The sequence below is a fragment of the Brachyhypopomus gauderio genome, chromosome 7 (assembly GCF_052324685.1).
Source record: "Brachyhypopomus gauderio isolate BG-103 chromosome 7, BGAUD_0.2, whole genome shotgun sequence".
In the NCBI taxonomy this organism is placed as follows: Eukaryota; Metazoa; Chordata; class Actinopteri; order Gymnotiformes; family Hypopomidae; genus Brachyhypopomus; species Brachyhypopomus gauderio.
The window spans coordinates 30,291,567-30,306,019 of NC_135217.1; the positions used below are offsets into that span (position 1 = coordinate 30,291,567).

General features: G+C 44.3%; 1 protein-coding gene across 1 annotated transcript in view; it reads right to left on the minus strand.

Annotated features, from left to right (window-relative positions):
* The window catches only part of itga8 (integrin, alpha 8), a 70,239-nt gene extending 56,878 nt beyond the window's left edge, over positions 1–13,361 (minus strand). The window contains exons 1-6 of the mRNA XM_077013129.1: positions 12,984–13,361; positions 12,321–12,454; positions 8,061–8,161; positions 6,897–7,020; positions 4,262–4,323; positions 1,930–1,975 (exon numbers count right to left, since the gene is read on the minus strand). Coding sequence (XP_076869244.1) covers positions 1,930–1,975; positions 4,262–4,323; positions 6,897–7,020; positions 8,061–8,161; positions 12,321–12,454; positions 12,984–13,159 — 643 coding nt within the window. The 5' untranslated portion in view covers positions 13,160–13,361. The remainder of the gene's footprint in view (positions 1–1,929; positions 1,976–4,261; positions 4,324–6,896; positions 7,021–8,060; positions 8,162–12,320; positions 12,455–12,983) is intronic.
* Between the last annotated feature and the right edge of the window lie 1,092 nt (positions 13,362–14,453).

Genomic DNA, 14,453 nt, shown 5'->3' on the forward strand with positions numbered 1-14,453 from the left:
TCTACAGTCCACAGCAATCCATCTCGCCACTGAATTGGTCAATTTGTCTGACGTGGACTTTGACATTTTGTTTCTTAATTTGAACCCCGACATGTGGTCGAGTGTTGACTGGCGACACTGTTTGCTCGTACTAGGAATACATTTAGCAGCTAAGTTATCATTACTGACCTGCGCGTTAGCCCAACATGTTTTGCGTTGAGGTGGTAATGAAGGGTGGAAGTGCTCCTGTGATAAGCGAACTCCTTCCTACATAAAGTGTAAATAACACTATTTGTGTTTGTACTTCCATCTGGAAGTTTCTTATATTTAAATTTCTCATCCACCAGCGTAGCCTCTTCAGTCATCTCCATCATGCTCATCTTATTGTGCGTCCATATAATCTGTATGTCTGGAACTCGTGCACTGAGAAACATTCCATGGTGCAAAAGTGTCTCATGCGTTAAAATGCATTAAGTTAAAAATGTTTTAGTTTGTAATTTTCCCTGTAATTAATTAATCGAAATTAACGCGTTAAAGTCCCACCCTTAATAATAATGTAACATTTATTGTAACAAAGTCTTGTTCAAGTGAAATTAAATTCAGAGACAGAGACAGAGCGTGAAAGAGAAACATACATCTAGAGAGACAGGGAGAGAGATAGTGAGAGAGGTTGGCTGAAAAAGACAGAGAGAGATGCGGGGGGGGCATGTGTCCTCTGTTCATCCCCCACTTAATACTTAGCTTTCCTTAAGCAGCATGTAACAAAGGCACACACACACACACACACACACACACAAACAAGCAGAAGCAGGTAAAGTGCATAAGCGTAGCAGGCAGTATCTGCGATGTGCGGAGCGCACTGATGTGGGGGTCGGGCGGATGACTTCATTTACATGCATGCCTTCATCCACACATGACTACAATTAACTCACGAGCAGTATTTATCATTGTTCAAACAAACCCACGTGAAAACACACACTCCCTCTCTACACACACATACACACGCACACACACACACACACATAGACCACATTTATCTGCCTCATTTAAAAATCACATCCTGCACCAAATTCCTGTGCTGTCAAGACCCCGCCCCCTCTTAAATGCATTCCACGTGAGATTAATGGAACAATGAGAGAGTGTTCTAGAACTGTCACTCATAGTTCTAGAACCAGCATACGATCAGCCATCCTCCCACACTGCATGCACAAACACCACACTTGTCACCTGGCTAATTCATATTCATCTCCTTTACTCCGGATTGGGTGGAAGTGATAGCTGTGGACCAACCAGATGAAACGCAGGGACTGTCCATTAGCATCCCAGCCATTAGCACCTCAGTTACCAGCTATTGCAGTTAGTCAGAACAAATACAAATCAAAGCAAATAAATCGGTTCAGTTTGTGTTGGATTGTGTCGGTTCAGTTTGTGTTGGATTGTGAAGGGTTAAAGGAAGGAAACTCTCCTTTGTCTCCTGGTTACAATTTGCCAACCATAGTCTGTAAGTTCCACCGAAGTGCACTCGGAGCTCTGGTAGCGTCTTTCCAGACCAGGGAAGAGGGTCGGAAGGTCAAGGTTTAAGAGTCACGGTTCGTTACCGCCTTTGACCAATCACACGCACGTTCGCTGTGAAGTGCACTCAGTGATGGAGCTGCATTCTGATTGGTCGAGAGGCAGCAGCGATGAAATGTGGAACGTGTGGCCACGCACTCTGTCGCTGTAACGAGGCTTGTGGGAGGTCTGATATGTCACCCCTCTCCGTTTCTCTGAGCGTCTTTGCAGCTGGTCTCTTTGAAAGCCACAGGTGGAAAGGGGGAGCTTTCTCCAACCTTCTCCAGGTTTTGTAATTTTGGAATTCTTGGAGGCCTCAGGAGGAGGTCTCAAATAACATAGGCTTTCAAGTCTGGGAGATCCATAGAATGGGGTGTGGGCTGAGGAGATGTGGCTTACCTTGCCAGTAGAAGCTCCCAGGTCCTCCTACTACCAAAGTCCCCTCCTGAGAAATGAGGAGAAACCAGTGAGACATAACTGGCGGTAGAACTGGAGAAAAGGAGAATGCCCGGCACCACACTGTAAGTGTGTGTGCACTTAAAAAAGTACATAAGCAGATTTCAAAAGCTTCTGGATTCTTTACAGGACATAAACGATCACTGAATGAAGATGAGGACACACATTTTTGTTATTTCATATTCACAAACATGCTAGAACGCTGTGTGTTAATATCTAGTGCATGCCACTTCTGCCCTGGATCAGGTTAGACCTTCACATCCTGGTGTGGTTTGAACCCCAGATGGTAGAGTACTACTTGTAGATTGAATGCAGGCTGACTAGCACTCACCGAGAGCCAGTGACAGTGCTTAAGAGGGATACATATATCACAGCAGAAAAGCAGCCTTCAGTGTTTATAGAAGTGTGTACACCATGAATAATCAGCTTTGTATTGATCACTATGATATCTTACCCATGCCTGGTGATGAGTGATGTGTGTGTGTATGTTGGTGGGGGGTGCATGTGTTTGTGTGCATGTTCATCTGTGTGTGTGTGTGTGTGTGTGTGTGTGTGTGTGTGTGTGTGTGTGTGTGTGTGTGTGTGTGTGTGTGTGTGTGTGTGTGTGTGTGTGTGTGTGTGTGTGTGTGTGTGCTCCTCTGTCTTTTATTACGGTGGTTTATTAGGGATTGTCAAGTACTTCCATGTGACCGTGAAGATGTTAAACCATTAGATGGGTCAGACTGCTTTTCTGGGGTTCTTGGTCCAACATGTTTTCCTTCAGACATCTGAGTCATGTTTGTGAGTGTGTCACAAGGGTGTTTGTGTTTTGTGTGTTTGTGTGTGTGTATACAGAGTCAGAGACTGAGCAGGAAAACGTGTTGAATGGGTAGTGAATAATTGAGTGTAAAGACCGTCATTACTTATGTGTGAAAACTGTGTGTGTTTACATGTTTGTGTATGTGCGTATATGTGTGTGTGTGTGTGTGTGTGTGTGTGTGTGTGAGAGAGAGAGAGAGAGAGAGAGAGAGTGTGTGTGTGTGCATCTGGAGTATGTTAGTCCTTACACACATGGATTAGTGGATGACAGGCAAGATGGGCACCAACATGATGGGTAGAGACCACAGAGTGTGTGTGCATGTATGTGGTTGTGTGTTTATGTGTGCGTGCAAGTGTGATCTTGAGTGTGTCTATGAGATTTTGTCTTATTCTGTTGGTGTATTTTACTGTGTATCCGATTGTCATTGTGTGCTTTAGTGTGTGTGTGTGTGTGTGTGAGAGAGAGAGAGAGAGAGAGAGAGAGAGAGATAGTGTGTGTGCTTATATGTTTCTTCTAGTGTGTAAAATTGTGTCTGCTTTTCTTTAACGCGAAAGAAAAGCCTTCTTTAATGAGATTATGTGTGTGTGTGTGTGATTCTGCTTGTGTGTGTGTGTGTGTGTGTGTGTGTGTGTGTGTGTGTGTGTGTGTGTGTGTGTGTGTGTGTGTGTGTGTGTGTGTGTGTGTGTGTGTGTGTGTGTGTGTGTGCGTGAGAGTGGTGAGAGAGAGCCTAAGAGTGTGAACATAGAGGAATGTGAAAGAGTTACATTAAGGACAGAGGAACAACAGTTTCTCCATATATGAGTGTGTATGTATTGTGTGTGTGTGTGTGTGTGTGTTAATAATAATAAACTTTATTTGTATAGCACCTTTCATACATGCAATAAATAATAAAAAAAACATTAAAAGGAAGCAAAGATAAAGACAAAGGAAAATATTAAGAAATTAAAGATGAAAAGGAAACAATTAATGAAAAAATGTCATGCAAAGGACAGAGAAAGACAAAGAGGTGGAGAGAGAAAGAGAGAGAGATAGAGAGAACATGAGAGAGAGAGAGACAGACAGAGGTTTAAGGGAAGCAGACTGCCCCCTGTGGTTCTGTGCTTGGATGTGTGGGTGTGTGTGTGTGTGTGTGTGTGTGTGTGTGTGTGTGTGTGTGTGTGTGTGTGTGTGTGTGTGTCGGGGGGAGGGGGGTAGAGGTCGGAGATCAGAGTGACATATCCATCTTCTGATACCAGAAACACACACACACACACACACACACACACACACACACACACACACACACACACACACACACACACACACACACACACACACACACACCTATCACTGAGATGAGGAGAATAGGAAGAAAGGGGATAAGGTGGTCCGGTTCCACTGAAGAGAAGACAGACAGAACACAGAGCAGCCTACACAGACAGAGATCTCACGCACATCTGGACATACACACACACGCACACACACACACACAGTTACCTTGGTGAAGTCCACGCTGAAGCCAGCCTGACAGAAGCCCTGTCCCTCTGGGTCTGGGTTATCTACACCAAAACCATCAACAACATTTAGAGGACACACCCCACTAGCCACAATGCAGGAGCAATGACACGCGAACACAGATCGTGGAGGATGAGAGATGTACACGACCGAGATGACATCGCGAAGGTCGCGTAAATATACACGCTAATGCTAAAACAGCCATCAATTAAACAGGTCAACTGTGTTTACGTTTGTGGAGAATGCCACTCGGATGCTCTCATTCAGTTTCCCTCAGGCACTTCACATATGTGGAGGTCTAAACAGTGGTATCTTCATGTCAACACCGCACACATGCTCAGGGATTCTTTGGTGTTGCACACAAACACACACACATACACACACACACACACACACACTTCTTAAAAAGTGCATAGGTTAAAGTACGAGAGCCAACCAACAGCATGAATGAACATCTCTGCTGTCTGTGTCGGTCCTTTTGCCCAGGGACTGCAGTGAATGACCGAATGCTGGTGCTTGTGCTTAAGTGTGAGATCAGGATGAGATCAGGATGAGATCAGGACAGGACAATTTGGTCGTTACAGGGTAGAATTTCAGCTGCTAATTCCCCTGTCCAAGCCATTAAACATTACTGACACACACACCCCACCCTGCTAGTGCGCACTGGCTGCTAAAGATGTTGAGGAGACAAATCTGCTCTTTATGAAGTGAGGTGCATTACGAAGTGCTCACAAACTCACACACAAATCCTTCAGGCCTTCAGGCTGCTTCAGGGTTAGGGTGTGTGTGTAGAGTGTATTTGTGTGTGAATGTTTGTGCTCGTGTGTGTGTGTGTGTGTGTGTTGCCAACCCTGAAAATCTCCCTTGCTGATATGACATTAAGATAGCACTGTAAATGTCTCCACATTTCAGATCTTAACTGATTCATCAAAGTGCAGGAGCCAAGCAGGAAATGACATCAAAATAAACATCAGTACTTCCTTTGATGTTTGTTTAAATCGGTGCATAAGATCACATGGTGTGGTGTGAACATGAGTGTCTGTGGACACATGGGTCTCTGATAGCACAGAGGAAAGTGTATTGGGGTGGGATGGAGTGGGTGTGGCTTGCATGCATGTGTGTGACAGAAAGAGGGAGTGCAACAGAGGTGTGTGGTGTGTGTTTTGTGTTTGTGTGTGTGGGTGTGTGTATCAGGCCACCACTGTTGAACAGCCAATATCTGCACTGACACATGGACAATCTCACAAAACCTATGCATCTCCACGTAGGGGTTCGTGTGTATATTACACATGTTGTTTTTGTTTATTTATGTATGTATTTATCATATTATTTATTATAATAAGATTATTGTGTATTTATTATAATAATAACAACCTGTGTAATAAAAGTTAGTATGTATATCCTGCACAGTACAGAGTGCATTACGTTCGTAGTGTGAGTGGTGTATGTATGACAGTGTACATGATAATGTGTATAGTATGGATATAGTAAGGGCTAAGGTGCCTAAAACGTCTGTGTGTGTGTGTGTGTGTGTGTGTGTGTGTGTGTGTGTGTGTGTGTGTGTGTGTGTGTGTGTGTGTGTGTGTGTGTGTGTGTGTGTTGTATATAGGTGTATGTGTATGTGTGTGTATGTATAGGTGACCGACTGTGTGAACATATACATGTTCATGGGCATGCACATATGTGTATGTCGCTGTATGTGCATATATGTACATGTATGTGACTCTGTGTGTGTGTGTGTGTGTGTGTGTGTGTGTGTGTGTGTGTGTGTGTGTGTGTGTGTGTGTGTGTGTGTGTGTGTGTTGTATATAGGTGTATGTGTATGTGTGTGTATGTATAGGTGACCGACTGTGTGAACATATACATGTTCATGGGCATGCACATATGTGTATGTCGCTGTATGTGCATATATGTACATGTATGTGACTCTGTGTGTGTGTGTGTGTGTGTGTGTGTGTGTGTGTGTGTGTGTGTGTGTGTGTGTGTGTGTGTGTGTGTGTTGTATATAGGTGTATGTGTATGTGTGTGTATGTATAGGTGACCGACTGTGTGAACATATACATGTTCATGGGCATGCACATATGTGTATGTCACTGTATGTGCATATATGTACATGTATGTGACTCTGTGTGTGTGTGTGTGTGTGTGTGTGTGTGTGTGTGTGTGTGTGTGTGTGTGTGTGTGTGTGTGTGTGTGTGTGTGTGTGTGTGTGTGTGTTGTATATAGGTGTATGTGTATGTGTGTGTATGTATAGGTGACCGACTGTGTGAACATATACATGTTCATGGGCATGCACATATGTGTATGTCGCTGTATGTGCATATATGTACATGTATGTGACTCTGTGTGTGTGTGTGTGTGTGTGTGTGTGTGTGTGTGTGTGTGTGCGTGTGTGTGTGTGTGTGTTGTATATAGGTGTATGTGTATGTGTGTGTATGTATAGGTGACCGACTGTGTGAACATATACATGTTCATGGGCATGCACATATGTGTATGTCGCTGTATGTGCATATATGTACATGTATGTGACTCTGTATGTGTGTATGTATGTGATTGTGTGTGTGTAAGTATGCGTCTATGTATGTTGTGTGTGCATGTGTGTATATTACACACTCACTGGTTCTGCAGGGAGAGTACTCCGCATAAGCACTGAAGTTCTGTACAGCCACATAGCAGGTGCCCACGGGATCCATTTCACGGGTTACCTTCACTGTCCTCCAGTGATACAGAGGTGCACAGGCCTGTAGAAACACACACACACACACACACATGCTAGCTGGAGTTTGTACTAAACTGTGTTACAGTGGTGTTGCTGAAGCTCATGTTCAGATCCACACAGTGAGGGATGTTAGGAACTGCAGATATCACCTGATTCCCAACAGCTGATCAGCTGGTTTTCCCACCATCCATTTGTTTGTTTCTTCATTCATTCATCCCTTCATTCAACCACCCATTCATTCATTCAATCGCTGGTTCATTCATCCCATCCCTCCTTCATCCCTTCATCCGTTCCTTCACTCCTTCGCCCATCCGCACTTTGCCCCTCCCCTTCCGAATGGACGCCAGTGCTGGTCGAGTGGAGGCTCCACTCCCCAGCCGCTAATGAGCACAGCCCATTAGCGCACAGGGTCCCCGCACACTTCACGTCCATTACTGACTCTCCTTCCCTTTCATAGGTCCCCCCCCACACACACACACACACACACACACACACTGGCCTCTCGCCCCATTAGCGTGTGCTGCCAGGACTTCAGGAAGCTCCCACTGCCCTTTCCATCCGCCGTATAGTAGGACATTACGGAGGAGTCCTGCGTGAACATGCACTCTCTCATTATACGCTTCCTGCAATGTCAGCAAATGTTCCGAGTTTACAGTTCGAGCATCTATAATGTTTAGATGGTTGTGGTTTAATTGACTGTTATATGAAACTCCAAGGCTTATCTGTAAAGTCGATCATGATCCTATTTCGACCAGCAGTCATTAATAGCTCAAGAACAGAACAGTATTTCATCAGTCCACCAAACGCCATATCCAATAAGTCATCACGACCACCACTCACCACAGGTCTACATCTCCATCACACCCTAATGATCAACTACGTGTGCCATAATCTCACACAAGACTTCATTTCCCACAAACCAACAATCTTTAAATGCTTGGAAAGGAAAGGACTGCGTTAGCAAAAGCAAATGAAAGCATGCCACCAGTTTTCTGCTCATCAGTATAACTACAATAATTTCTAACACTCATTCATGGAACTACATTTCCCAGAAACACGCACCACTACTTTGCCTCTGTGTGTTCGGACTGTGGCTCCAAACCACTGATGAGACTTGAACTCCAGAGGCTCCCGAGTTCCGTTGACTTTAACCATCCTGTTATCTGACAGAGAGAGACACAGAGGATGAACAAATTAGTGAATCTTTATAAAAAATAAAAAGTGCATATATAAAATGTCACTGAGCATTTGGAACAAAAGTTCCTTGGCTTGACATTGGTTGTGAAAAGGAAAGGTCACAACCAAACACACACGGACACACACACACACACACACACACACACACACACACACACACACGCAGTCCTATACCATTCATACCATTACAATCCACTGATGCATTAGTCAGAGGTTACTTTATAAAAATGTGTGTGTGTGCATTTGTCATTATGCTCCTATAAAGCTCTCAGCACACAGCTGGCCCTGTTTAGCATTGTGTATGATATAGCCCTAAACATACAGAACCCTATCCTCCTCCTGTCTGTGCCCTCTCATCCCGTTACGATCAGCTCTCCTCTCCATGACCCTCTCATCCCGTTACGTTCAGCTCTCCTCTCCATGACCCTTTCATCTCCGTTATGTTCTGTTCTCCACTCCGTTACCCTCTCATCCTGTTACGTTCTGCTCTCCACTCCGTTACCCTCTCATCCCGTTACGTTATGCTCTCCTCTCCATGACCCTTTCATCCCGTTATGTTATACTCTCTTCTTCGTTACCCTTTCATCTCCGTTATGTTCTGCTCTCCACTCCGTTACCCTCTCATCCCGTTATGTTATACTCTCTTCTTCGTTACCCTCTCATCCCGTTATGTTATACTCTCTTCTTCGTTACCCTCTCATCCCGTTATGTTATACTCTCTTCTTCGTTACCCTCTCATCCCGTTATGTTATACTCTCTTCTTCGTTACCCTCTCATCCCGTTACGTTATACTCTCTTCTTCGTTACCCTCTCTTCTTCGTTACCCTCTCGTCCCGTTACGTTATACTCTCTTCTCCATTACCCTCTCATCCCGTTATGTTCTGTTCTCCTGTTACCCTCTCATCCTGTTACGTTCTGCTCTCCATTCCGTTACCCTCTCATCCCGTTACATTATGCTCTCCTCTCCATGACCCTTTCATCTCCGTTATGTTCTGCTCTCCACTCTGTTACCCTCTCATCCCGTTACGTTATGCTCTCCTCTCCATGACCCTTTCATCTCCGTTATGTTCTGCTCTCCACTCCGTTACCCTCTCATCCCGTTATGTTATACTCTCTTCTTCGTTACCCTCTCATCCCGTTATGTTCTGCTCTCCACTCCATTACCCTCTCATCCCGTTATGTTATACTCTCTTCTTCGTTACCCTTTCATCCCGTTATGTTATACTCTCTTCTTCGTTACCCTCTCATCCCGTTACGTTATACTCTCTTCTTCGTTACCCTCTCATCCCGTTATGTTATACTCTCTTCTTCGTTACCCTCTCATCCCGTTACGTTATACTCTCTTCTTCGTTACCCTCTCTTCTTCGTTACCCTCTCATCCCGTTATGTTATACTCTCTTCTTCGTTACCCTCTCATCCCGTTACATTATGCTCTCCTCTGTGAGACCCTCTCATCCCCGTTATGTTCTGTTCTGCTCTCTGTTACCCTCTCATCCCGTTATGTTATACTCTCTTCTTCGTTACCCTCTCATCCTGTTACATTATGCTCTCCTCTGTGAGACCCTCTCATCCCCGTTATGTTCTGTTCTCCTCTCTGTTACCCTCTCATCCCGTTATGTTATACTCTCTTCTTCGTTACCCTCTCATCCTGTTACATTATGCTCTCCTCTGTGAGACCCTCTCATCCCCGTTATGTTCTGCTCCTCTTGATTACCACAAGGATTAAGTTAATCAAATCATTGTCATCTTATTTGTCTCTCTTATATAGTGTTGAATGTGACGTTATACCTTCCTGTCTCTGTATTAAATATGATGACCAGTCTCTATTAAAACATAAGGTGCACTATCTTAAAATGTGATGCTTATATAAATACATGCGATGCTAAATACAAATTAGTCAAAAACAAGACAAAGTTCAGCACACCTACACTCCATCATATGCACGTATACCACGCACGTACGCTGTAAGATGATTTCACCACACTGCCCTGTGCTTCGCACGGCCCCCGTGGTTCATGGGGCCCTGTTGTTCATATGATCTCTTAATCAGGGCTTAAAGGCACGTGGCAGTGTCATTAATAACTCCAGATACTTCAAATAAACCTCACTGAAAGGTGGCGAATGTCAGACTCCATCAGGGTCCATATGTGTAAACATTTGGAGTGTGACGCTGCAGATTCTGCAGCATTTGCAGTATGTGCATATAATAGTGTTCGGTGGTGTATGAAGGATCACAATGATCCCAGGTCAGCTTTATGTAAGGAGGCCATTCATCAGAAACCTGTAGAGACTTGTAACACTTACAGTGAGGCAACATATTGACTGAACTCTGAGAAGCAGACGAACCTGGGGAAGGACCTCTCCACCAGTATGTAATATTCAACCTCACGGCAGTGGAACGTATCTTCTGTATGAACCTCGCGAAACTCTAGAAGATCCAGCCACATCACCGTTTGTCCGTTCGTGTGTGTGTGTGCGTGTGTGTGTGTGTGTGTACGTGACAATATATTGTATATCAAATGAACTGAGCATACTGCATCTTCGCCCCATTAGTCATTCATCAAAGTGGCCGACGATGTCAGTGCCCAGTTGGATGCCACAGTGAGGTCAGGGGTCAAGTGTGACAAAGACAACATGACTAATGAACTGGAGAATGTGTGTGTGTGTGTGTGTGTTGTATGGCTAGCTCAAATGGCTAGAGGGGAGGGGTGAGTTTTTTCAGTGTTTAATAGAAAGCACACACGTCTCGCTGTGAGTCCTTTATGACTGCACTCTGCTAATATACTGTGAGCTCACGGTTCTCTTAATCTTCTTCTGTTCTTTTAGCATCTGGCCTGTTCAGTCTGACTACCTGTCAGGCTCTCTGACCACTACATTAACCACCACCAACAACACACACACACACACACACACACACACACACACACACACACACACACACACACACACACACACACCATGACAATGCACAGAAATAAGTGGTCCTACTTTTTCCTGGTATATGTGTCCAAAGCACCTCTGCACTTTCATCTGAGACCAGGACCAGATGAGGAGAAGCGAATAAGCCATAATTCTATTTTGACAGCTCCACTGGTAGACTGCGTTCTATAGTCCACTCAAACAGCACAAAGCCAATTATCAAAGCTTGCTCTATAGCAAAGAATTTTAAACAACACCACATTACACAAAATACGAAATATCACATTACCCTGCCGGCTAGTGCAAGCAGCCTCGGCGCGTATAACAAAGGCGCGTGTTCACAGGCGAGCATCACGCTGTGTGAAACCCCCTTAGATTTGACGTTTCTAGACAACAGCACTGAACGCAGGCATGCGCACATGCATTAAGACAGCGTTTGCCTGACCTACCAATACAATAGCCCTACTCATATTTACCGGCATACGACCGTCTGGCGATCCACTGACGTACAAAGCAATAGAGAAACCGCGAGCAGTCCATGGCCTACAGCGCCACTGCCATCTGCTTCCCACATGACAAGAACGATTTAAATGTGACTTCACAGAACTAGAGGTTCCGGCTAGACCCATTCGGTTCGCAACTTTTTTTTTAAAGCTTTCCAGTACGATATTCAAGAACGTCATAAAAAGAATAGCTGACAATACGTTGGGAATATCCTGAGGAATATTCGCGGAGGGCAATAAATGCGCATAATGCATTATGCGGAGTGCGTTTAAATTGCGCTACGATTGCGCACCGAGGTAAAGTTGCGCGGCTTTCTTGGGGGACGCATGGTAATTACTGCGCTCCTGGATTTTAAACCAAACCATATGGGGGAAAATTAACTCTTTCTTGCATGTGGTTTTTGATCTTTTTATTGTTGAAGCTGGAATGTGTGTAGCATAAACCTCAAGCTAATGTCTGAAAAGAGAAAGACTGAACAAAAACGATAATTAATTTCATTTCTACCCATAAAAGTCATTTTTATGTCTTACGGGATATAAGAGTCGCCTTATCGCACTCTATTAAATACATATTTGATTAAATTATACCAGGCAGGTTTTAAAAAGTGATGGTTAAAAATAACTTATTTCTTAGGAGACGTCACACTATATCGGTAAACTGTTACAAGCAGTTACAAAACGCGCAGTGCACGAGTGTACCTACTTGCTTTATCAAACGGAATCTGGCGGCAGGAGTGCGGCTCGGATGCCGGCCAGGGGCAGTAGTACACCGCTCCGCCCTCCACGATGCCTGGCTGGGAAGTGTTCGCCCTGGGAGCCCCAACCAGCACAGACACTCTGGAGAGAGACGCACGGTTAAACTCCACACGCTGCATCACTCTGGAGGTGCATGCAACGCTAAATGTACATTCATCACTCGGGATAAGAAGGCAAAACTATATGCACATTCGCACACAAAAGTGCCGGACAATACCAAAATGACATTAAGCTTGGACAATAGACAGCTTTGAAGCAATAAAATATTATTGCATCGCTGATAAGTGCTAATACACTGCATATAACTGCAATTCAATAAAAAATACGTAACTTTAGGAGTCCAGGACTTTAGGAAAGTCAGGTACTGTTTCGAGCTAGTGGCGCTGAACCTAATTTCATGACTGAGGAACATGAGCTTCATTTTTAAATCATATTCACAAAGATATCTCAAAGAGATAGATAATAAATTAGATAATCTCTAATCCTGAATATTGCAGCAGCAATCTGTAGGTAGCGCTTAATTAATCGAGGAATAAATGTAATTTCTTTGTCCACCCAACAAAAATGAACGAATTAAACCTCACAGAAGTGACATTTATATACAACTTACGCGTTTTTGTCCTGCGTTGGGTGGTAAAAGTCCACCGAGTATCCAAAATAACTCCCGACTGGTCCAGTGTAGACCGCGGGCTTTTCTAAGTCCAGATTAAATGCAGCAATTCCGCACAGAATCAAGAAAACACAAGAAAGTTCACGAAAACACGTGCGAATCTCACACGCCAGCATCACTGCAGTCCCTGTCTTGATAAATGTAAGTCAAATAGTATTAAGCAACAATAAACTTGTTTCAACATATGCAGCTTGCCCCGTTATTTGAGCGGACGACTGTCAAATCTGCAGCGCTCGCTCCACGCGCTTGTTTCACTCGCTCAACCCGCGCGCCTTTCTCTCGAGACTGTGCGCGAGGACTCCGCACACACAACAATATAATGACGTGCGTACGACGGGCTCCGTCACATCACTTAGCGCGAGCCCAGGGCACGTCATTCGCCCAGCTCCTTTTAAGGAAAGAGCCACTTACACCATGAGCGCAGGATGAAGATAATAAATATCGTTAGCATTAAATTAAGGATATAAAAACCTTATCCATAGTCTATCAAACTGAACCATTTATATATATATATATTTTTATGAATCATGTGATGTTAAGTCAGTAGGTTTTGTCCTTCAATATTGTGAGTTCGTCACCGGATGCTTTGTATCGCGAGCGGTGTAACCTATTCGCAACTGAAAATAATTAACGTTAATTATATGCGCCGAGCGTCCTAAGTTAAACGTGGGTGCGTGAAGTGCGTACGTTAAGTATAACCTGGTGGTAATAAAATAAGCAGGGCGGATGTTTGGATGCAAATCTAAGATTATAAAGTCTTCCTGCCCTATCCCTTTGAAGCAAAGCTAAGAATAGACGGCCAAATCGCATAGGAGACGGTACAGGGTGTCGGACTATTCATCTGAATCCAGTTATTCTTAATATTTCTGCCAATTAAACGCTTCTGTCGCGAGTTATTGAGTGATTAAACTTCCAGGTTGCCAAATATTATCTTGAACCGAAGATGAATGAAAAGCTACAAACAATTATTTGACTCACTATTTAGGTAAAACAAAAAGTAACGACAGTAAGTGAGCGCGGTATGGAGCGAGTGAAATATGCTATTTTCGGTGACACACTTCAGTGGCTACAGGCGAGTGAGGGACGAAAGTTCAGACCGTGGGGGGCGCAACCTTGATCGCGTGCCACATGTTCAGGTTCAGTGGGTCCCGCGCGTCTTTCTGGCACACTTGGCTCCTTGTGCGTACGAGCGCAACGGACGCGCGACCACCTCTCATCAGAACGGGTACACCCCGCCGTGAAGAACACACCGGTTCTAGATGATTACCGTGAACATTAGTTTTGCTCTGGCTCCAGGATATTTGTGGGACGCGGTCGTATAAGATAAAGCAAACCATGACAAATGTAGGATACAAGATAATGTGCGATACTTTTAATTTGACAATGTCATATTTGGCCATGGGTCTAAAC